Source organism: Homalodisca vitripennis, chromosome 4 (genome assembly GCF_021130785.1).
Source record: "Homalodisca vitripennis isolate AUS2020 chromosome 4, UT_GWSS_2.1, whole genome shotgun sequence".
NCBI lineage: Eukaryota > Metazoa > Arthropoda > Insecta > Hemiptera > Cicadellidae > Homalodisca > Homalodisca vitripennis.
The window spans coordinates 114,972,559-114,996,914 of NC_060210.1; the positions used below are offsets into that span (position 1 = coordinate 114,972,559).

Sequence of the window (24,356 nt, forward strand, 5' to 3'; positions counted from 1 at the left end):
CTAATCCTCGTTGTGATTATACCTTTTTATACCCTATAACGATGGCAAATGTATGAGAAATCCTGTATCCTTTCAACCCTTCCATCGTCAATAACATACTTTAAAGAAAGAATCAATTGTAATGCTGTTTTAGTAATGCTCAGTTACTCACATCATCTGAAGAAACCATCCATGGAGTCACCGGTGGAAGCGGTTGCTAAGACTTGTGGTTTCTGGTCCGAACTCCACACTCAGACTGGGCGCTTCCTCTGTCAATCAATACAGCCTTTATAGGAAACCTTTCAGAAATAAAGGTAATGCACAAAAAGAAAACATATGAACAGGTCATGTCCAATTTACAGTTAATCCACATCTTTTACACAATTCCCTCCTCTCATGCTAGTTATCAGCACAATATTGTGCTTCTACATCTGTAGTGGCAATCAGTACTGTAAACAAAACTCAACTTTTCTTCAACAATTCAAAGGTTGAAAAAAAGAGGATGGATAGGTTCCAAGCAAAACGTAAAAATTGATATTTGCCGGTTCTATAAAATATATTTTAAACTATGGAAAAATAGAACGCAGCATCTAACATGAGAAAACTTACAAGCAGGTTTTGAAGTAATAACAGAGAGAATGCAAAAAATCTGCTTGTATTACCACCACCAGCAGTAAAATGCTAGTCCATCAGGCGGAAAAATTGATCACTTATTGAACACAGCACTTTAAATATACAAAATCATCTCAGAAATTTTATGACTGTATTGTCTTTGAACTCTTTGTTCAAATGCCAAGAAGGAAGTAATTCAGTAGTTTGATATTACAACCACTAGAAGGCTTAGGTTATGAATCATAATATACAATTTCCGACCTTTTTATATAGTGGATCTCTTTATGGTGACGTTATGCCAAAGGTATACATAGATTTTCAGTTTTGGGGATCCAAAACCTCATAAATCATATTTAATGGGGGAATCAATCTTTTTTTTATATACAATTAAATATTACGTTATTTACAATTTTTTTTGATGTTATGGACCATGACTTTTAAAAATGGTTATAAATGGAATGGATGACAACAAACACCTTATCCTACCTATTATTATGTCATTCTTGTTATCTAGTTAATGCACTGAAGTGCATAATTGGCACCTTAACATTTATGTTGCAATGAAGAAACAAACTTTAACAATAAAAAAATCTATACAATTAATACTTTAAATTCCCCAATTAACAATCAAAATAAATTTAATAAAAGATTGGAAACATATATTTGCAGATGAAAGTTAAATACATATCTGCATATAAAAAATAAAAATGTTAACTAACTTGCAGTAAATAATATGTAAATTACTATTAAATTTTCACAAGCTTTTATTCAAGTTGCTCTCAAACGATCTACGGTATTGTTCAACTCATATAGTAAATTCGCTATGCATACATCTCTCTCCAAACAGGAACAAAAACTTCATATTTGATTATTTTTGTAAATTACCTAGTAAATCTGCTACTCTTGAGATTTACTTTTATTCCATTGCTTATATATTTCAATCTCAAATCATATATTATATACTGTTCAAGTTATATTATTCAGTAATGTAAACATATTACAAAATCCTTAACTTAAAAAAAATCAAAATAGTAATAAAATACAATGGAGTTTGTGTTTAAACCTCACCAGTGTTTATCCTGCGTACTGACAGAATCTGTGTTAGAGACTGTCTGCACTGTCCTGCACAGGCATCGAGTACACCAACTCCGCCCTCGCTCCTTTACTACACTCACTCCCACTGTGAGTTTCACATCTTCCTTCACCCCCGGACTGTGTCCTTCTTGTTTCCTGTGTGTTGGCCATTCCTTCTTCTTCCATTTTGTTTCCTGAAGTGATTTTTCCAATTAAAATTTTCTTTTAATGTCACAGGTTATAAGTAGCGTTCAAGATCAGTTAAACTAACACATAGTCTTCTGCAGCTCTACAATAATATGCTGGACATAGTCTCATGATTGTTTCATATTAAGGATATACATGGAATAGGTGGAATCTATAAGAATAGAAGAAAAGTTATTAGCCCCCGTAGCCGAGTGCCAAAAATTGAATGCGTTACAAAAAAAATAAAAACCTCGGTTATTCATGAAAGTGATAGAGAAATTTTCCCCGAGAAAGAAATAGATCGTCAGCTACAACTAGGTTTAGTGGTGTTCGAAATATGATGACTTAATAATTAAATACATGCCTTGTTAATTCATCTTGAAAATCATAATAGCCAATTGTTATATGGTATTTATCATTGGCCGTTTTGTAACTGTTATTGCCCACAGAACCATCAAGTTATGTAACATTAACGCACCTTGTAGCACATACCAAGGTTCATACCACAATTCTCTTTCCAAATCCTTGTACCTTATGGCTATGATTACATGACAGTTGTGTCAGTTTTGATATCAAATAAAAAGGTTAAAACCATGAAATGCATCAATATTGTCTAAAAATATATTTGTCTTATCTCAAAACACTTAAATCTAACCTTTAGACACATAGATGAATAATAAATCAGCATCAGCTTAGCTCATAGAAGCTTAAAGTGGCAAGTTACAGTAAATGTTTACCTATTTGTTCTGGTGATGGTGTAAACTTATTTAAGTATTTGACGATCGGTTTTAAGTCTTAATAACACTAGGAAAAAATATTGATCCGAGAATAAATTATAATTTTTTATATACCATGTCCATTTTCTGATCTCCTGCAACGAAAATCAACATGACTGATGATCAATTATTTTTTCTTAGAAAAAATACCTCCATATCTATTTGCGACGTAAAATTACGTTATGAGCATAAGGATTGGAAATTGGCTCTCCAGCCCTTGTCTATTAACTGTATGATTTCACTAAACAATTATTATGAACATTCATCTACAATAGCACCCTATGAAAAAGCATAACACCATTTAATGTCACAATAGTCGTCAGTTGCACAACTTGTCATTGTAATGATAGCCATAATGTATAACAAGGTGGAAGAGAATTGTGACAATGAACCTTGGTACAGCTACAAATTTCTACACGTGATTGTTCTAATGATACAGATAACAAAACAGCCATTGATTAAATACAATAAACTGAGTCTATTATCATTTTACAAAGATAGAATAAAGAAGGATGTTTGCATATTAATAGTCTCTTTGTAAAGGAGGTTAGTTATTTTATCATTATCGTCTACTATTCCTTCTGACAGTGACAGGATCTCTTCATCTCAAACTGAGCAGAGTCCTAACTTCTCCAGAAGATGTGACCAATGGGAGCATACAGAAAGAAAGACTTGTATATCACCCATCCTCTCCTGATGATTCAGTTAAATACCCGATTCTGTTTTCCTTGATACTTCAATTCAACCAGACAGAATAAAAGTTGAGGTACCTGTTTGAGATGTCATATTGGAAGCAGACACTTGAGGACTAGCATTTCATCATCAAAACAACCCTAACAACAAGAAGTAAACAACAGGTTCTTGCTGTCCCAATGATATGATGATACGTTATAAGTCCCTGGTTAATGAAAAGACCGAGTCTGTAGAAGAGATTTTTTTCACTCAATCGCATCTCCTGGTCAGTGAAAGACATTCCATTCTCTTATCCTCTAGTCTCCCCACTTTTAGAAGAAAAAAGTTACTTGTGTCAATGAGACAGTGGGAGCAGACTGGATCGTGCACCAAGAGGAGCCCCTTTTCACCATCCCTCCTCCTGGTGTCTCTTGATCAGTGAAGACTTTCCAGTCTCTTTATCCTCTAGTCTTCCACTTCTAGGAAAAAGAAGGAAAGTACCCTGTTCAGATGAGACAGTTGGAGCAGACTGGGTCTGTAGAGGAGATCTTGTGTTTTCACCATTCACACTCCTGTTGACCCTCAATCAGTGACAAGTTCCCCATTCACAAGATAATTCGCAGAGTCACACCCTGTCCAAGAAGAGTTTCAATTAACTATGTGTTTTAAACGTTGTAGGCTTTTTAAAACTATCACGTGTATAAGAAACTTTTACATCATGTATACATTATATAATCTAATATGTCACAAAGTTCACAACATATTGTAGAATAATCATACTAGTCTTTAATACTAGGTCCTTAAAGCATATTTAAGTGGATTTTATAAATTGTTAGATTTAGGGCTTCAAATCCTTATGGTTTGAAGAACTTATTTTATAAACTCAACTGCATTGTAAAACGTTTTGAACAGAGTATTAATTTTTAGTAATTAATTTTTCCACATTTCTGTAAAGAATAGTTCAGTCTATTGAAATTCAGTCCAAAGAAAGATTTTAACAAAAGACATTATATAGGCTATACAAATTGTATAGGTCACCACTAGAAATATCCAACAGAATGTGCTAGAGCTATATTGAAAAAGATCATTGGGGACAAGATATTTTGTACAATAACCATCAGATGGTGTTGGTAACCTTATTCTGGTGAGACTTAACATTATTGTTTGCACTTTCAACAGTTAGTCAGCAGAATATATCTGGATACTCATCCCTTATAAGAAATTATTTAACTCATACTCGAATGCTAAGGGAGTTAAATATTAGACCTTGATAGTCTCGGCAAGTACAGACTGTATGAAGACGGCATCGTAGTGTTTCTGGGGCTCAAACTGAAGTTTGACCAGGCGGTAGACTACGTTGAGGATTTTCTTCAGGTGATCCCCGATTAACGGCTTCGGGTCTAGGACCTCCTGTAAATTCTTTCTGACCTCCTCGAGCTTCGTGGCTTCACTATCTCGCAGTGCTTGCTCTAACCGGTCAATGTTAGTCTGTTTCTCCTGCAACGTCTGCTGCAGCTCGGATATCGAAGCAGAGGCCACCACAAGGTCCCCAGCAGCGTTGTTCTTCTCCATCTGGACTGCCTGGAGTCTCTCGTTCAGCTCTGAGATCCTCTTCTGCTCCTCCTCCAGCTGCCTCTCCATACCTCTATCCGCGCCACCTGGTCTGTAGAAGATTAAACATCACATACAACACTAGCAAAGTCATTACAAAGTGTTGTATGAAATCTTAATATTGTCACTAACAAAAAGTAGGTATAAAATACTACGAGGGACGTATATCGGAATGTTATGTTGTTTACAGTAAACACTGATCTGATCTCGTATAGCATGACGTTAGCACTATTGGGTGGCTACTTGGTTAAGCACTTGTAGGGTTAATAAACAGCAGCACTTTATTTTACACAGTGTTTAGTCTTATGTATAAACAATAATGACAAAAGCGTTAACTGAATAACATCGAAATAATTTATAACCTGAGCTTGTGTTTTCTTCAGTAATATTCTCAGGGAAGATTTGCTGAAGTCTAAGGAGATTGAAAGACAACCAGACAGTTCCAAAGATAGTTCGAAGCCCACCAAGGCTGATCTGATCACCAGGATGGCCCGGATGGGACAGGCTCTGCCGTTCAAGACAGCTGCTCCCACTCCTTCCGATTCTGACGAGACTGAGGTCAGCTCATAGCTTACTGTCTAATTTTAGATTTATTTAATGTTCAATACTGGTGTTTAAACCAAGACACAGTAGTTGTCGTTAAATAAAATAGTTTTTTTTTTTAAATTGGTACTATATTTCGGTAAAAACCGTCTTCAGGAGTATAAATTGTATAAAATATAAAAGAACATAATACAAACAAAATTAGATAAAAAGTGAATAAATAATAATAAATACAGATGACATGAACTAAAATTATTCCATATGTTGATTACAAATTTAGATGTTTTTAGCTAAGTTAAATCTGAAGTTGAGTCCATGTGAAATTTTGCTGTTTAAAACCAATATGTGTGCTTGTTCTAATATGTATATATATATATTCTATTGCTATATATTCTATCTATTGCTCTATATTCTGTATATAATAATGCTATATAATAATGCTATATATAATAAATATATCTTTATTTTATTTATTATTTGATATTTAATGTATTACATTTTTATTTATTATATAACAATTTAGATCCTTAATGGTTTATATTCTTTTTCTTCATTTTGTTATTTTTATTCCATATTTAGAAATTTTACTCAGCGTTATTTTTAAATAACTATAATTACTCTACTAGCGGAATTTCAATGTAATTGTGTACTAAAAAACTGAATGTTCTCAGGATGACCAGTCGGCTCGCGTACACAACGCAAATATAGACCGTGGACTGCCCAAGGCCAGGGCTAGAGTGCTGCATGCTCCAGTGGCAGGACCCTCCACGTTCGCACCTCCAGTCCCCGTATCTTCCGCAGTCACACAGCAGTTACCTGCGGTTCCGTGGAGCCAGTCTCCGTACATGGTGGGCAGTCAAGTTAGGCTAATTTTTGGTATAATACAATTGGTGTTGGTCCTATTATGACTCAGCAATGACTTGAGGTTTTCAATTATTTATTACGTGTTTTGTGTTTATGTTGAATTCTAAGTACTCTTCTCAGAAGTTCAGAAATCTTAGGTATGAAAGACCTCTATACATCTACTCAAGTAGTAATATGCCTAATTCATACTAAGGACCTACCAGATCATGATTTAGAGTGAATCATGATGTTCAATGGCCCTGATTTGTTCGCGTTACCAATAAATTATGTAGAAGCCTGTTAAGAGGAAATAATTTGGAAATATTTGTATATTAACAATTATTATTGTTGTATGTGGTTTGGTGGTGTTGTTAAATTGTTTTCATCCACCTAACAGTAAATATGGTGGTTGAGGGGTGCCTAAACTAAATAGAGATAGATACGTATATATATTTATGTTTTTTATAATAATGTATTTCGTACAATCTTAAACTAACCTTTCGTAAATGTTAATGTAAAACCATACTATATAATTTAAATCAAGAAAAGACTTGTTTATGGACTCTTCCCCTTACACATACCTATAGTCTATATGGGGAATTTTTTCATTTGAAATGATGGAAGTGTACTGTATATGTTATTGTTTTGCGTATGTGAATAACAAAATGAATAGCCCTGAATTGGTACCACATTTAATTGTTTTCTAGTTATAAGGTTCATAATTAATTGTACATGATTAGCAGCTACCAGCTTGATTAGTAAAGAACTTGAATTAACTACAATAAATGTTATAAATATTTTAAAATTGCTTATCTAAACATTATCTTTCCATTTTATTTTTTAAGAAAGAATAGATATTTTGAAACAAAGTTTAAAGTGGCTGTTTGCTGTTACAGATGAGCAGTATGTACCTCCCTCCCACACCCCAGCTTCAGTCCCCTGGAATAGACTCACAGTCCCAGTTCCATGTGTTCCTGTCCGAGATACGGACCACGAACTCGGAACTAAGGATGGGGATCACTAGACTCACGGACAAGGTGGAAGCTCTTTCAGACCAAGGTAGGAGACAGTGCTGTATATTTTAAACTTACTGTAAAGTAGAATGAGAAGTATGACTGTTTGGAATGAATTGCATCATGGGTCTTATCACTTTTGTCTTGAAGCATGTAGTGCAGAATCAACATAAAACAATATTTTGGAACTTAAAGTGTAAGATACCATTTTATATTTGTCTGTAATTACAGTTTTAAGGTAAATACAAACATGGATTTACTGTTTGGTACTTATACCAACCAAAGAACAACTATTGCCAAATAGTGAAATCTTCGTTGGGATGAAATCTAAAGTCCGACCAACAAAGAAAAGTAGCTGTATGTGGCTCCAGAATCACCCTTTGAGGAGTTTAAATTCAAGAAGGATAAATTCATAAAATACTTTTTCAGCTAATCAAAATATTATAATTTTTTCATCGAACAGCTTTTATAACCGATTGGGTAACTTTTAAATTTAGACAACTTATTACTACTGTTCTTAAGTAACATGTAAAAAAATGTATGACTATGAAATTCTGTTCATGCAACCACCACCCACTCATTCATAGGCTGAAGTGCATGGATTTTTTAAGATTTGTTGTTGTTGTAAACTTAGTATTGGTGGGACATTCCAGGTGGAAAACACCACCAAGAGCTCTCCTGGAAATCCAGATTTTGTTGCTCTGATGGAAAAGATGCTTGAGAATGAAAAGCAAGTCCAACAAATTCTGTCTGCCGTTAATAGTTCTCAACTGATGGGGTAAGTTAGTGTTTGTATACTCTAGACTAAGTATATTGATGATGTAAAAGAACTATAGTTGGTAGCCAGCCGTATATGCTTTGATCTCGATCACTGACTCATGACAGGGACATGTTCCAGACAGAACAGACACAGTGTTGAGTTCACCTCCTCTCCTGAGTCCCAGCTGTGTCAGAGGTGTTCTAATACCGACCAGTCCTATACATCATTAGACGTATGTATCTGCTTCAAATTTCACATTTTCAAGATTTATTGTACGTCATGAAATTGTATTAAAAAAAAAAAACTTAATGGTGCTTTGGTATTATCCGGAGACGATTATTTTTGGAAGTGTTTTTCTTACCACCAGTCTAAAACATTACATTGTTAGAAAAGAACAGATTTTATTTGATTTGCTGTGTAAATTATGATGATTGGTTCTTATTTACTACTTCCCAAAAGGAAGCGATGTAAGCAAGAAGGAAGCCACTCTGTCCTTATCTATTACTTGTTATTATGCAATCAATATTTATAGGTTAAGATTAGTGTATCATAAATGTTACTAATAGTACAAAAGCTAAATTTACCTTTTACGAGCACTCACGGATCTGAGCTTGAATTTGGGTACTATCTTGAGGGACGTTTTTCTTTATTCGCCAGAAGTGTGGGTTAGACCACACTGATGGCCAAGGGCATTTTCGATCAGTACTTTCCTGACCTCAGATCACGTGATCGTCCAACAATCATTCAACATCATATCACGTTCCTTTCCTTTGACGAAAATAGAAAAAACATCCCTCAAGATAGTATCTAAATTCAAGCTTAGATCACACGAGTGCTCATTAACTTTTTATTAATTATGTAAGTACATATTTACCCGCTTATATAGGTTAATAACAAATAGTAGATAGGGACAGAGTGGCCTCCTTTTCGCCGAAATTGCTTCGTTTTGGGATAAAGAAAAAAAGAACCAATGTGTTTTTCATACAGTTTTAGATTGCGTTATATGTTATGATACCTCAAAAATCTTTTCTCTTGTTGTCCTAACTGGTGATGGATGACTTGTATAGATTATAAAAACTCAATTTAAATTGAGTACTAACATAGCTTTCATTAAAAACCGATTTCATTTTTTATTGTTTTAAAACATTAAGTTTTGGTAGTTTTTTAACCAGTAAAACTGAAAAGATAGTTCCTTGAACAGTTGAATTGTATAATGTTAAATTGATATTGTAGGCCCAAGTGAAAGAGCTCCAAGGACAAATAGAATACCTGCAGGCAACCAACAATGCACAGAAGGATGCTATGCAGAATGCCAAGATTGCCGATAAAGGTCAGTACAACTGTAATTCTTTCCGATGTGTTTGATCCTATCAGTAAGCTAAATATTAATTAGGTACCTGTTTGTTTTATATATATATATATATATATATGAGGTACAACAATAAAGTAATGAGACTAATGTGAAAAATAATTTTGCTTATCGTTATAGTCAAGTTTAATGTTATCTTCTTCAAAGTAGTTTCCTCCTGATTACACACACTTTTTCCATCGCTTCTGCCATTGTTGGTAACATTTCTAGAACTCATCTTCTGTAATATCCTCCAAGACCCTCATCACAGCTTTTTGGACATCTTGTCTTGTTTGAAAATGGTATCCCTTAATCGCCGTTTTAACTCTTGGAAATAGAAAAGAGTCGCACTGAGCGATATCTGGTGAATAAGGTGGCTGTGGTAGTACTGAAATTTGTTTTCAGGTTAAAAATTGCTGTGCTGACAGAACAGTCTGGGATGATTCATTATCGTGATGCAGAATCAAATTATAAGCAATGTTGACACGGACATGGAAGAACTCTTTTAAAAAGTCTTTCTAACATTTCTTTATAATAATGTTGGTTAATTGTTTGTCCAGGAGTTACCCACTCTTTATAAACAATTGCCTTGGCATCAAAGAAGCACACAAGCATACATTTCAATTTTGACTTTGACATGCAAGGTGTTTTTGGTATGGGTGATATCTTTGAGCACCATTGCAAATTTTGGCGTTTTGTCTCTGGATCACACTGAAAAAACACTCTCCCAGCTTAAGAAAAAATGCCGTGAGATCGGCTACACCTTCGCCTGGTGCAGGGACGCCAAGTTCTTCGCCAGGAAAGATGAGGGAGGGCCTGTAAAAAGGATCACCAGTTTCGAAGATATTGAAAAGCTAAAGTGAAGCTAAGTCAGAGTTTGTTGTTATCATGCTAAAGTAGTTTTTTGTTTTCCTCTTATAGTTTTAGTTTTCTTTTTTAATTTAAAATTAAATTATTGTATTTTCCTAGCTAACATAAATATTTTTAATGCCGGAATATTTATTTTCACTGAGTAGTTTTTTTGTTGACGAGGAGGGTCATGACTTAGTTTATGCAAATATTAGAAGTTTGAGGAAAAATTTTAATAAATTTTTGTTGGAATTAAGTCGACTAAAAACAAAAATCAGTATAATAGTTCTTTGTGAGACCTGGATAAGTAGTGATGAAGTGGGGTTATATCAAATTCAAGGGTACAATACATATCATTGTTGTAATAATACATATAGAGCAGGTGGAGTGATTTGCTACGTTGATATTCAATTACGGGTTACCATTTTAGACATTAAATTTATAACTGCAGACGTGTTAGCATTAAAAATTCAGATGCATAAAACTTTTTTTAATTTATTATGTATGTATAGGCTACATAGTTTTCCAGAAAACAATTTTACGCAGGAATTGCAAACAAAAATAAGTACTTTAGCGAATAATACCATTTTAATCGGAGACGGGAATATAGACCTACTAGGGGATTCTTTAGCAAGCCAAAATTATATTACTATGCTAAATGGTTTGGGATTTTCACAAATCGTAAATTGTCCTACTAGAATAACTTCCCAATCAGGGACTTGCCTTGATCACATTTTTATAAGACATAAAAATTTAGAACTTTTTCGTAGTGCAGTTTTTGATATCGCATTGACTGATCATTGTTTACTTGGTCTAAAGATCATGAACACAAAATATGATGAAGAGAAAATAGATAACAATGTTCCATTTTCAGACAGTAAATTTGTTATTGACTACAACTTAGTAAAAATTAAACTGCAAAAAGTAACGTTTGCGGAAGTTTACAAAGAAAATGATGTAAATATAGGTTTTAATATTTTCCATGATATGTTGTGTAATGTGATAAGTAGTTGTAAAAAATCTGTAAATAGAGTAACCAAGTTACAAAGAGCTAAAGCCATAACTCCATGGATAAATAACACACTTTTGTCAAAACTAAATAGGAAAAAGCAGCTGTACAAAATTTTTAAACGAATGCCGTATAACAGAACTTTTAAGGAATACTTTTATCGTTTTAGTCAAAATCTTAGGAATAAAGTAGATGAAGTAAAAAAAGCGTACTATGCAAAAAAATTTTAGATTGTAAAGGCGACTCAGCACTTCAATGGAAAATTATTAATGATTTGACAGGAGTTAGCAAGACCAAAAGTATTGATCGAATTGAGTTAGATAATGGAGAAACCGTAACAGACCCGTGCCTTGTTGCTCATGAAATAAACAAACATTTTATTTCGGTGCAAGTAGACTGTACTCAGACCGAGAGTACTCAGACAGGCCATATTAATTTGAGAAACAGATTAGCATCTTTTTTTATAGAACCAACTACATTATTTGAAGTGTTGGCAATTATAAAAGGCTTAAAAAATAAGAAATCCTCCGGATTTGATAATATCAATACGAGTCTTATCAAAAGTATAGCAGAAATAATATCTCCTGTTTTAGTTTACATTATCAATCAAAGTTTTAGCTGTGGGATTTTCCCAGATAAATTAAAGGCTTGTGTTGTAATTCCAATATTTAAGAAAGGAACTTCAATAAAACTGGACAACCTGCGTCCCATCAGCCTTTTATCGGTGTTCTCAAAAATTTTTGAAAAAATAATGAAATTAAGGCTTGTAAAGTATCTTAATGATTTCAGTTTTTTTAACCCAAATCAATACGGTTTCAGAAAAGGTAAATCGACGGAAGACGCCCTTGTTAATGTAACGGATTTAATTTATAATAGTTTAAATTGTAGTAATAAATCGACCGGTTTATTTATTGATTTTAGGAAAGCTTTTGATTTGGTAAATCATGAAATCTTATTAACCAAAATGGAGGCCGCGGGTGTGAGGGGAGTGGCTCTCAGCTGGTTCCGTTGTTTTCTCACGGGCCGGGAGCAGCGAGTCCGAGTGGGCGACTGTCTCAGTGAGCCGCTACCCGTCACAGCCGGGGTTCCCCAAGGATCTGTAATTTCTGCTACATTGTTTTTAATTTTTATAAATGACATGTTAGAGATAAATTTTAAGGGAAATCCCAGTGCTTTTGCAGACGACGTGGCTCTTTTCTATTCAAATAAAAATATCGAAACCCTATCTAATGACATGACTGACGATTTGAGGTCACTTAGAAAATGGTGTTCAATAAATAAAATGTTCATTAATGTTAATAAGACAAAGTATGTCAATTTCGCCTTTAAGGGATTTGACTTGGTAACAGATTTAAAATATCACGATATGGATTGTTTAATGGTAAATTGTTGTTGCGATGACATCACTAAAGTGCCGACTTTCAAATATCTAGGAGTAACATTAGACGAAAAACTAAATTGGGAGTCACATATTAAAGAAATTTTGTCAAAATTAAAATCATCGATTAGGAAATTCTACTTTTTGAAAAATGTTTGCTCCACAGACCTATTAAGATCTTTATATTTTGCTTTAATTGATTCTAGAATGCAATATGGATTAGTTTGTTGGGGAGGGACATATAACTATTTAATAGGCAAATTAAGGGTTGTTCAAAATCACTTTCTACGAATAATACTAGGTAAGAAAATGAGAGACAGTTCTTTTCCTTTGTATGTAGATTTAAAAATACTGCCTATTCAACATCTTTACGTATTTAAGGTTCTAAGGTTATTTTATTTACGGAGTGGGAATACCGGAACGACTGATCTTTTATATGCAACTAGAAGTATAAATAGAAGAAATTTCAGAATGCATAAAGTAAATAAATCATTTTTTAAACATTCTTTTATATATAGTGGACCATCATTTTTTAATAGATTATCTCAACATAAAGAAACTAATAATATAAAGTATTTTAGTCTGAAAGTAAAACTTTGGTTGTTTAGTCATCACGATATTGCGTTTTTAAAAACAGATGTTGGCCTAAATGCTTAACTATTTATTTTTATTCTTTTTAATGGAAATAATATTTTAAGAACTTGTTTGTTTTAGTATAATTAGCTGTCCTTTCATATTTTGTAATCTGAGTAATGCATAATTTGTATACTGTAGTTTTAGTTAGTTTTGTATAAGTCTTAACTTATGGAATAGAGTCAGCTAAGTCTGACAGACGCCACAGAGTGCGGCTTAATTGGCAGCAACATGAACATTAGACCTGGACTCAAGAAGTAACTTTGTTTTTATATTTTTGTTTTAACTGACCACATTACTTGTAAAAGTGGTCAGTCATTCCAGAGTTTTTTAAGTTGTGTTAACCATGTGTATTCTATTATTGGAATAAATCATTATTTTTCATTATTTTCATTTCAGTTTCATCGATGTGCCGCTTATACTAGAAGCGGCTTATAGATCAAGATTAAAGATATTATGCCTGTACAAGCCTGCAGGGTTGCACATCTTGCAAAGAAAATCAGTCTCATTACTTTATTATCGCACCTCGTATATATCCAATATTGAAATTTAAAGTTTCCCTAGTGTATCAATGTGTAAACTTTATTATATTCCATAAGTGGCACACGAATTGCCAGTTATACCGATGTAGCACCCACCACCTGGAGCAAATCGTACCGTCTGGTGCCAATCATTTGTCACAATAGCATTTGTTCTTCTTGAAAGAGCAAACGTCATTAATGCAGGTGCTCACCATTAATTAACAAGCCTTCCAGTCATTTATATTAAAAATACTAGCATAATTTTGAGCAAACATGTGTCCATTTTTTTATTTGTGGGTTTATCGTAGAAACAAATTTGTTGTTTCTAAATTTTACATTTAAGGTTTTAACGAATTTTGGTAACCAGGAGGATTAAAAATTAGAATTTTTATTTTAATAAAAACTTACCAACAATTATTAAATATATGTAATTTGATATTACACACAATTTACAAATTAAGATAAAATTATGATAAGTTATTGTAACTACAATAGATAAAATAAACTACCGTAACATTCATATGATATTTTAAAAAGTGTATACAATTTTAAATTAACTTCCATTACTTAAAGATTTTTATTTTTTGTGGTAGACACATAACTATTATAGTTGTAATATCCGATATTCGTCCCTCGTAGTATTTTATACCTACTTTTTGTTAGTGACAATATTAAGATTTCATACAACACGTGTAATGACTTTGCTAGTGTTGTATGTGATGTTTAATCTTCTACAGACCAGGTGGCGCGGATAGAGGTACTGGAGAGGCAGCTGGAGGAGGAGCAGAAGAGGATCTCAGAGCTGAACGAGAGACTCCAGGCAGTCCAGATGGAGAAGAACAACGCTGCTGGGGACCTTGTGGTGGCCTCTGCTTCGATATCCGAGCTGCAGCAGACGTTGCAGGAGAAACAGACTAACATTGACCGGTTAGAGCAAGCACTGCGAGATAGTGAAGCCACGAAGCTCGAGGAGGTCAGAAAGAATTTACAGGAGGTCCTAGACCCGAAGCCGTTAATCGGGGATCACCTGAAGAAAATCCTCAACGTAGTCTACCGCCTGGTCAAACTTCAGTTTGAGCCCCAGAAACACTACGATGCCGTCTTCATACAGTCTGTACTTGCCGAGACTATCAAGGTCTAATATTTAACTCCCTTAGCATTCGAGTATGAGTTAAATAATTTCTTATAAAGGATGAGTATCCAGATATATTCTGCTGACTAACTGTTGAAAGTGCAAACAATAATGTTAAGTCTCACCAGAATAAGGTTACCAACACCATCTGATGGTTATTGTACAAAATATCTTGTCCCCAATGATCTTTTTCAATATAGCTCTAGCACATTCTGTTGGATATTTCTAGTGGTGACCTATACAATTTGTATAGCCTATATAATGTCTTTTGTTAAAATCTTTCTTTGGACTGAATTTCAATAGACTGAACTATTCTTTACAGAAATGTGGAAAAATTAATTACTAAAAATTAATACTCTGTTCAAAACGTTTTACAATGCAGTTGAGTTTATAAAATAAGTCTTCAAACCAAAAGGATTTAAGCCTTAATCTAACAATTTATAAAATCCACTTAAAATATGCTTTAAGGACCTAGTATTATAGACTAGTATATTATTCTACAATATGTTGTGAACTTTGTGACATATTTGATTATATAATGTAACATGATGTAAAAGTTTCTTATACACGTGTTAGTTTTAAAAATCCTACAACGTTAAAACTAGTTAATTGAACTCTTCTTGACAGGGTGTGACTCTGGAATATCTTGAGAATGGGAACTTGTCACTGATTGAGGGTCAACAGGAGAGGATGGTGAAACACAAGTCTCCTCTACAGACCCAGTCTGCTCCAACTGTCTCATCTGAACAGGTAACTTTCCTTCTTTTTCCTAGAAGTGGAAGACTAGAGGATAAGAGAATGGAAAGTCTTCACTGATCAAGAGACACCAGGAGAGGATGGTGAAAAAGACTCCTCTGCAGATCCAGTCTGCTCCCACTGTCTCATTGAACAAGTAACTTTTTTCTTCTAAAAGTGGGAGACTAGAGGATAAGAGAATGGAATGTCTTTCACTGACCAGGAGAGGATGGTGAAAAAACTCTTCTACAGACTCAGTCTTTTCTAACAGGGACTATAACGTATCATCATATCATCTGGACAGCAAGAACCTGTTGTTTACTTCTTGTTGTTAGGTTGTTTTGATGATGAAATGCTAGTCCTCAAGTGTCTGCTTCCAATATGACATCTCAACAGGTACCTCAACTTTTATTCTGTCTGGTTGAATTGAAGTATCAGGAAAACAGAATCGTGTCATTAACTGAATCATCAGGAGAGGATGGTGATATACAAGTCTTTCTTCTGTATGCTCCCATTGTCACATCTTCTGAGAAGTTAGACTCTGCAGTTTGAGATGAAGAGATCCTGTCACTGTCAGAAGGATAGTAGAAGATAATGATAAATAACTAACCTCCTTTACAAAGAGACTATAAATATGCAAACATCCTTCTTTATTCATCTTGTAAATTATAATAGACTCAGTTATTGTATTTATCAATGGCTGTTTTGTTACTGTATCATAGAACAATCACTTGTAGAACTTTGTAGCACGTACCAAGGTTCATGTCACAATTCTCTTCCACCTTGTACATTATGGCTATCATTACATGACAAGTTGTGCAAATGACTACTATTGTGACATAAATGGTGTTATGCTTTTCATAGTCTATTGTAATGAATGTCATAATAATTGTTTAGTGAAATCATACAGTAATAGACAAGGGCTGAGAGCCAATTTCCAATCCTTATGCTCATAACGTAATTTTTCTCGAAATCGATATGGAGGTATTTTTTCTAAGAAAAAAATTGATCATCAGTCATGTTAATTTTCGTGCAGATCAGAAAATGGAATTGGTATATAAAAATTATAATTTATTCTCGGATCATATTTTTCCTAGCTTATAAGACTTAAAACCGATCGTCAAATACTTAAATAAGTTACACCATCACCAGACAAATAGGTAAACATACTGAAACTTGCCACTTTAAGCTTCTATGGTAAGCTGATGCTGATTTATTATTCATCTATGTGTCTAAAGGTTAGATTTAAGTGTTTTGAGATAAGACAAATATAATTTTAGACAATAATGATCATTTCATGGTTTTAACCTTTTTATTTGATAACAAACTGACACAACTGTCATGTAATGATAGCCATAAGGTACAAGGTGGAAGAGAATTGTGGTATGAACCTTGGTATGTGCTACAAGGTGCGTTATGTTACATAACTTGATGGTTCTGTGCAATACAGTAACAAAACGGCCAATGATAAATACAATAACATAGTCTATTATGATTTACAAGATGAATTAACAAGGCATGTATTTATTATTAAGTCATCATATTTCGAACACCACTAAACCTAGTGTAGCTGACGATCTATTTCTTTCTCGGGGAAAATTTCTCTATCAATTTCATGAATAACCAGGTTTATTTTTTTTGTAACGCATTCAATTTTTGGCACTCGGCTACTGGGCTATAACTTTCTTCTATTCTTATAGATTCCACCTAATCCATGTATATCCTTAATATGAACATCAGGAGACTATGTCAGCATATTATTGTAGAGCTGCAGAAGACTATGTGTTAGTTTAACTGATCTTGAACGCTACTTATAACTGTGACATTAAAGAAAATTTTAATTGGAAAATCACTTCAGGAACAAAATGAAGAGAAGAATGGCCAACACCAGGAACAAGAAGGACACAGTCCGGTGAAGGAAGATGTGAAACTCACAGTGGGAGTGAGTACAGGAGCGAGGCCGGAGTTGGTGTACTCGATGCCTGTGCAGGACAGTGCAGACAGTCTCTACACAGATTCTGTCAGTACGCAGGATAACAATGGTGAGGTTTAAACACAAACTCAATTGTATTTTCTTACTATTTTGATTTTTTTTTAAGTTAAGGATTTTGTAATATGTTTACATTACTGAATATATAACTGAACAGTATATAATATATGATTTGAGATTGAAATATATAAGCAATGGATAAAAAGTAAATCTCAAGAGTAGCAGATTTACTAGGTAATTTACAAAAATAATCAAATATGAAGTTTTTGTTCTGTTTGGAGAGAGAAGTATGAAAAGCGATTTACTATATGAGTGAAACAAACCGTAGATCGTGAAGCAACTTGAATAAAGCTTGTGAAATTTAATTTAATTACATATTATTTTCAGCAAGTTAGTTAACATTTTTATTTTTTATATGCAGATATGTATTTAACTTTCATCTGCAAATATATGTTTCCAATCTTTTATTAAATTTATTTTGATTGTTATTGGGAATTTAATATACTAGTATAGATTTTTTTATTTTAAAGTTTGCTTCTTCATTGCAACATAAATGTTAAGGTGCCAATTATGCACTTCAGTGCATTAACTAGATAACAAGAATGACAAATAATAGTAGGATAAGGTTTTGTTTTCATCCAATCCATTTATAACCATTTTTAAAAGTCATGGTCCATAACATCAAAAAAAATTGTAATACGTAATATTTAATTTTAAATAAAAAAAAGATTGATTCCCCCATTAAATATGATTTATGAGTTTTGATCCCCCAAACTGAAAATCTATGTATACCTTTGGCAAAAGTCACCATAAGATAACCACTATATAAAAAGGACGGAAATTCATATTATGATCATAACCTAAGCCTTCTAGTGGTTGTAATATCAAACTACTGAATTACTTCCTTCTTGGCATTTGAACAAAGAGTTCAAATACAATACAGTCCAAACATTTCTGGAATGATTTTGTATATTTAAGTGGGTGTTCAATAAGTGATCAATTTTTCCTCCTGAGACTAGCATTACTGCTGGTGGTGGTATTACAAGCAGATTTTTTGCATTCTCTCTGTTATTCCTTCAAAACCTGCTAGTAGTTTCTCTTTAGATGCTGCGTTTATTTTTCAAAGTTTAAATATCATTTATAGAACCTGCAAATATCAAATTTTACGTTTTGCTTGGAACATATCCATCCTCTTTTTTTCAACCTTTGAATTGTTGAAGAAAAGTTGAGTTTTGTTTACAGTACTGAGTGCCACTACAGATGTAGAAGCACAATATTTGCTGATAACTAGCATGAGAGAGGAATTGTGTAAAAGATGTGTTAACTGTAATTGGACATGACCTGTTCTAGTTTTCTTTTTGTGCATTACCTTTATTTCTGAAAGGTTTCCTATAAAGGCTGATTGATTGACAGAGGAAGCGCCCAGTCTGAGTGTGGAGTCGGACCAGAAACCACAAGTCTTAGCAACCGCTTCCACCGGTGACTCCATTGATGGTTCTTCAGATGATGTGAGTAACTGAGCATTACTAAAACAGCATTACAATTGATTCTTTCTTTAAAGTTTGTTATTGACGATGGAAGGTTTGAAAGGATACAGGATTTCATACATTTGCCATCGTTATAGGTTATAAAAGGTATAACACAACGAGGATTAGAATCCATCCTCTTCATCAGGTGGGGGAGGTATTAATAAATTAAAAAATAACGGTGTTATACCTTTTATAACCTATAACGATGGCAAATATAAGAAATCCTGTATCCTTTTATGACAATTGAGCTAAAACTATAACCAGTTTTAGTGTGGTTAAATTATTGTTCCCTCAGCTACCCTTCAGTAATTTTGTTAATTTCTTCTTTAACCTTTAAATCTCTAAATTAAGTTTGGCCGAGGTAGATTTAGCATGCATTTACAGATTCCTTTTCAGTTCTTAGTTTCGTCAACATTTATTTTTTTCTTGAAACATGAAACCGCTATAAAAGCTGTATTTTATATATATTTTACACATAACCATGTTATTTTATAAAAGAAAAAAGAAAGATCTAAGTTTGCCACGTTTTAAGGGTTATAATATTTCTTATTTCCTTCTTTGAAGTGTCATAATTGATATCATTTTGACTTAATTATTGTAAAGCTGTGAAAACTATCAAGAAATTGTCAAGAGTACAAGCCTGTTTTTATTTATCTGTATAACCCTACAAGTAGCACACTGCAGGAACACTCAGAGCCTACTTTTATCATAAAGTATTATCACTTCCATTTCCCACAACCTCCTTGTGGCCTAGAACCTTGCAAACAGAGATGTTATTGGTGCCACCGGATCCAGATATGACTTGTAAGCAATTTCAAATGGCCTAAAACACTGAGCTTCTAAAACATGTTGTGTGCCTCTTGTAGGGTTTATTATCTTTAAATTACAGATGAGCTAGTAATATTCTAAGCAAACCAATTTTGCTGAAAACAACACAACACTCACATATCACTTTATATGAGTTGGTATAGTGTCAGTACGACTAATTAAACATACATAAAACATGTTGTGTGCCTCTTGTAGGGTTTATTATCTTTAAATTACAGATGAGCTAGTAATATTCTAAGTAAACCAATTTTGCTGAAAACAACACAACACCCACATATCACTTTATATGAGTTGGTATAGTGTCAGTACGACTAATTTAACATACATCAAAGATGTAACTTCATACAGTCATCTCTCTTCTAAGTTCTCTAGTACAATATGAACTTGTCAACTCAATAAAAGTAGTGAAATGTATTATAATAAATATTAAAAATACAAAATTCAGTCTGTTTTTAGGACAGAAGTGTTGTGAGTGATAAGCTTCAGTCTGTGCTGATACACCTCTCCTCCTCTCAGACTAAACTGACCTCTCCCCTCCCCCACCCCCTCACCTGGGCTCTCTTCCCCTCCAACCCTCCCTGGCAGAAGCACCAAGACTGAACTGGAAATTGGTTGGTCTCGTTGTTTATTTACTGGAAGAACGTTTTTATTTATACTGGTTTAAACTCTAGTAAATTCAACAAAATTGGTAAAGTGACGATGTTTTTAGATTCATTAAAACGATTTATTAGTCATTTTAGTTTATATTATTACAAACTTAAGCTTAGATAAACATACAACATCGATTTATGTTAGATTATGCTAATTTACATTAAAATTAATACAAATAACTCCATGTAATGAAAAACATCTAAATAATGTACGTTTCATTAAAAAATTCAGAAACATTGTAATATTCTCATGTAGTGTAATGACGTTTTAGGGCACTTCTGAATTTGATAATAGATTCTTCCAACTTTAAATGAACAAGAAGTTTATTACATATATTCTGAGTGAATTGTACAATGCTAGTTAATTTGATAGTGTAGGTTCACATGTTTTATCCGGTAGTGGTGAGTGACTTTGTTATTATGTGAAGTACTAATATGTAACCTGTAAAATAGTAGCAGTTTGTAAATGAAAATACATGGCAGTGTTAAAATTTCACATTTTTTAAGGTTTATTTGCATGATTCATTTGAACGCAACTGAAACATAACTAATGATTCTTTTTTGAGTTTTAAAAATTTTGTGTAAGTACAGTCAAAACATCACCCTATAACCCAGATGGGATCATATGTATGTGTAGTAAACAGCCTTTAATGTATCAAAGTTTACACTGGACTTTAGACTCAAAGCAAAACAAGTGGCAAATAGAGTTTACCTGCCAAAAAAAGTAACACAAGACTTCCAGTCAATATGGCCATCCACTATGACACAACAAAAAACTTAAAGGTATGATGACATCAATTTTTCATTAATTCTAGTTTATATTAAGGTTCATTTGTTTATGAATATTTAACCCTACAACCACTAATATCACAATTAAAAAGCATTTTGTCACACATTCGTTATAGCATTGTTACAACTATATAAAATAATCTAACATACTGTATTGTATTGTTATGTTCGGTAAGAAGAATATTATTATATTGTATATGTAGAAATACTATTTACACAGAAATTTGTGTTGCCAGCACTAACGAACACTGATTTTCATACACATTCAAATAATATAAATTAGTGCAGAAGAAAATTTTTATTTATTTGTTATTACAAGTATTTCTAGACTATAAGTGTATTTACTCTGAATCAACACTAAATTTGAAGTACTACGTGTTTTCAAAATTAAATTGAGTTTAAGGATAAAACCTAATATATATTTGAGAGTAAGATTTCTTCTCAAATTTAATTTTGTTTTATTTTGGATAAAATACATACATTGATTTTTAGGTAAGTTTTATTTTGTACAAATTACTATTTCTTGTGCTTTTCTGAAAAGAAAGTTGTATAGTAATTTTGTGTTTAGTTAGAACATTTTTTAAAGAATTTGTCATAAAAACTCATATGAAGTAGAGCTTAGTGTTTAATATTTTTCTTTATTATAAGTTTTTGAGACTGTAATTATGATTCTGAAACTATATAAAATTGAAGTATTGTAAGCATTTTGAAAATGACATTGTGTTCAAGGGTAAAAAAATCTAATATGACTTTGAAATTAACAGAATTTTTCTCTAATGTAGCTTATTTAGACATTTTGGACTAAGGTACATACACTACATTTTTGTGGTTTATTTTTACATTTAACCTTTTTTTTCGTACTTTACTGGAAAAGTTGTAATATAATACTTAGTATTGTTACAAACTTATTCTTTTATAAATCCACAGAAAACTCCTTGCAAATATGAGAATTCATTAAAACTCAAAACAACTTTATTCATATAATTTGTACAATTACATTTAAAATTAAACAAATAAAGAACAACATCAGTCATATTTTATTTAAAATATTTTTGTTTTTTCATAAATTCTCCAAATGAATATAAATAAAACTTTATTGGTTAAAAATATTTTTAAGGTGTTTTATTAACAATAAATTATTTTCTATACTGAGTAAAGTCTTTTGGAATTGTATTTCTAAACTTAATGCCTGCTAAGCTTGGTTTCTTACAATGAAATTCCAACGAGTGTTTATGTACTGCCAATTGGTTTCTATTTCGATTAAAGTAGTTGTGACTAAGTGGTTTGAATAAAATGGTCCAGCAACAGTAAGGGTTGAAGTATCTTTTACTCTTATGCTATTACTAAATATAAAAAATATTTTCCATTTATTTTCAAAATCTGTACAAATCTTATTTTTACATGGTTTTTGTATAAATATTTAATATGAAAAATCTTACTTTAAAAATTCTTGATATCCCTTTTCACTAATTTATGCTTCAGGTGTTAAATGGAAAATATGAGAAACAAGAATTATGATGAAAAGATTCCTTTGTTATAAATTACTCATAAATTTTTTAGACATATATCATAAATTATTAATCTTTACATATTTTGTTTCTGTTTAGTAACAGAATACATTTAAAATTTGCAAAAAGTTACTGAAATACAAAAAAAAACTACATTTTTATTTCAAAATAAAACTAGAATAAAAATATAACATTAAAAATAATTACCAAATCAGTCAGAAATATATTCAATCGATTAACAACTTATTTGTTGGCCATTGCTCACAAATCTATACTGTCTAGAATGTACTTGATGAAAGTAAAATTGTTAGTAATACTGTTACTCAATGACTCACATTTGTTTCAGACATGGCGGCCTCAACCTCCCCCTCCCCCCTTGTTTGACGAGGAAGAAAATGACGATGATTGGTTAAATTCTTGAATTTAAAAAACTTCCATACTATATTTTTATCGAAGAGTATTTATATTTCATACACTATACATGAAAGCTTGTGTCAATAAAGTATAATGTGATAATATTAGTCTTACCAAACTATTGTAATAAATATAATGTAATGAGAATTATTTAATTAAATTTATATGAGTGATTTTAGAAAGTTTTTATTTGATTAAATATAAAATTGTATTGTTTTAATTTTTGTTTACTTAAATCGTCCCATGTCAGCAATAATCTTTCCTGGACCTGTTTATCCTAGGTAACTGTTGCCATCCACTATGTATAATTGAGATGTCACTTTCGCTGGTTGTGTATGGGGTGTGCTGCAATCATGTGGAAGTGACGTAAGGCTATAAACTTCTAGTAAGTTGACAGAAGAAACCAGTAACTGGACATAGACAATGATAAGTAATTACTGCTAGTTTCACTGTTACCACTACAGCCAAACGTATCATTGTCTTTTTTCCTACACAAGAAGGAGAGGTAAGAACTGAGTAAGAAGAGACAATACAATACAACGTAAGCTGTGATGCTGATGTGTTCTGGTGAATGCAGGATTTGAACATCCACTGTCTCAAAATCTTCAACCCAGTAACTATGGCAGACTACTTACAGCTTATAATTAAATTAAGAGTTGGTCTAACTTAGTATAGAGCCACAGTGAAGGTGTTTTATATATATATATATATATATATATATATATATATATATATATATATATATAGAGTAGGGCTCAAGGCAAGACCCCTCTCCTCCAAAATTTTAGAGGATAACATTAAAATTGCACCAGTATATTGTTTTTAAGCTAGAACACATATAAGGTCTTAAAGCTCAACAATTTCACAGGAGAAGATTCTTAAGCCCTTATTTTGAAGATATTTTATTATTCTCAAACAACCCAGTGTGTCAGCCACCCCCCTCCTCCAAAAATAATTTTGTATATACGCCACTG

General features: G+C 32.6%; 2 protein-coding genes across 5 annotated transcripts in view; one reads left to right on the forward strand and one right to left on the reverse strand.

The window, feature by feature from the left end:
- Nucleotides 1–4,758: 4,758 nt before the first annotated feature.
- Nucleotides 4,759–24,356, reverse strand: part of LOC124359970 (FK506-binding protein 15) — a 38,547-nt gene continuing 18,949 nt past the window's right edge. Inside the window, exon 14 of one of the 2 annotated variants that reach the window (XM_046813175.1) lies at nucleotides 4,759–4,962. In XM_046813175.1, the coding sequence (XP_046669131.1) occupies nucleotides 4,895–4,962 (68 nt within the window). In that variant the 3' untranslated portion in view covers nucleotides 4,759–4,894. The remainder of the gene's footprint in view (nucleotides 4,963–24,356) is intronic. The other variant, XR_006922199.1, reaches the window with a different exon arrangement.
- LOC124359971 (cingulin-like) lies at nucleotides 8,038–23,602 on the forward strand. Of its 3 annotated transcripts, none has more exons than XM_046813176.1 (9): nucleotides 8,038–8,087; nucleotides 8,208–8,301; nucleotides 9,303–9,399; nucleotides 14,545–14,942; nucleotides 15,567–15,689; nucleotides 17,533–17,716; nucleotides 19,078–19,172; nucleotides 20,478–20,632; nucleotides 23,315–23,602. In XM_046813176.1, the coding sequence occupies exons 1-8, from the start codon at nucleotides 8,083–8,085 to the stop codon at nucleotides 20,619–20,621; spliced, it is 1,140 nt and encodes a 379-aa protein (XP_046669132.1). In that variant the 5' UTR covers nucleotides 8,038–8,082; the 3' UTR covers nucleotides 20,622–20,632; nucleotides 23,315–23,602. The 3 variants fall into 3 exon arrangements, with proteins under 3 accessions (XP_046669132.1, XP_046669133.1, XP_046669134.1); XM_046813178.1 differs by having other exon boundaries at nucleotides 8,064–8,087; nucleotides 8,212–8,301; XM_046813177.1 differs by lacking the exon at nucleotides 20,478–20,632.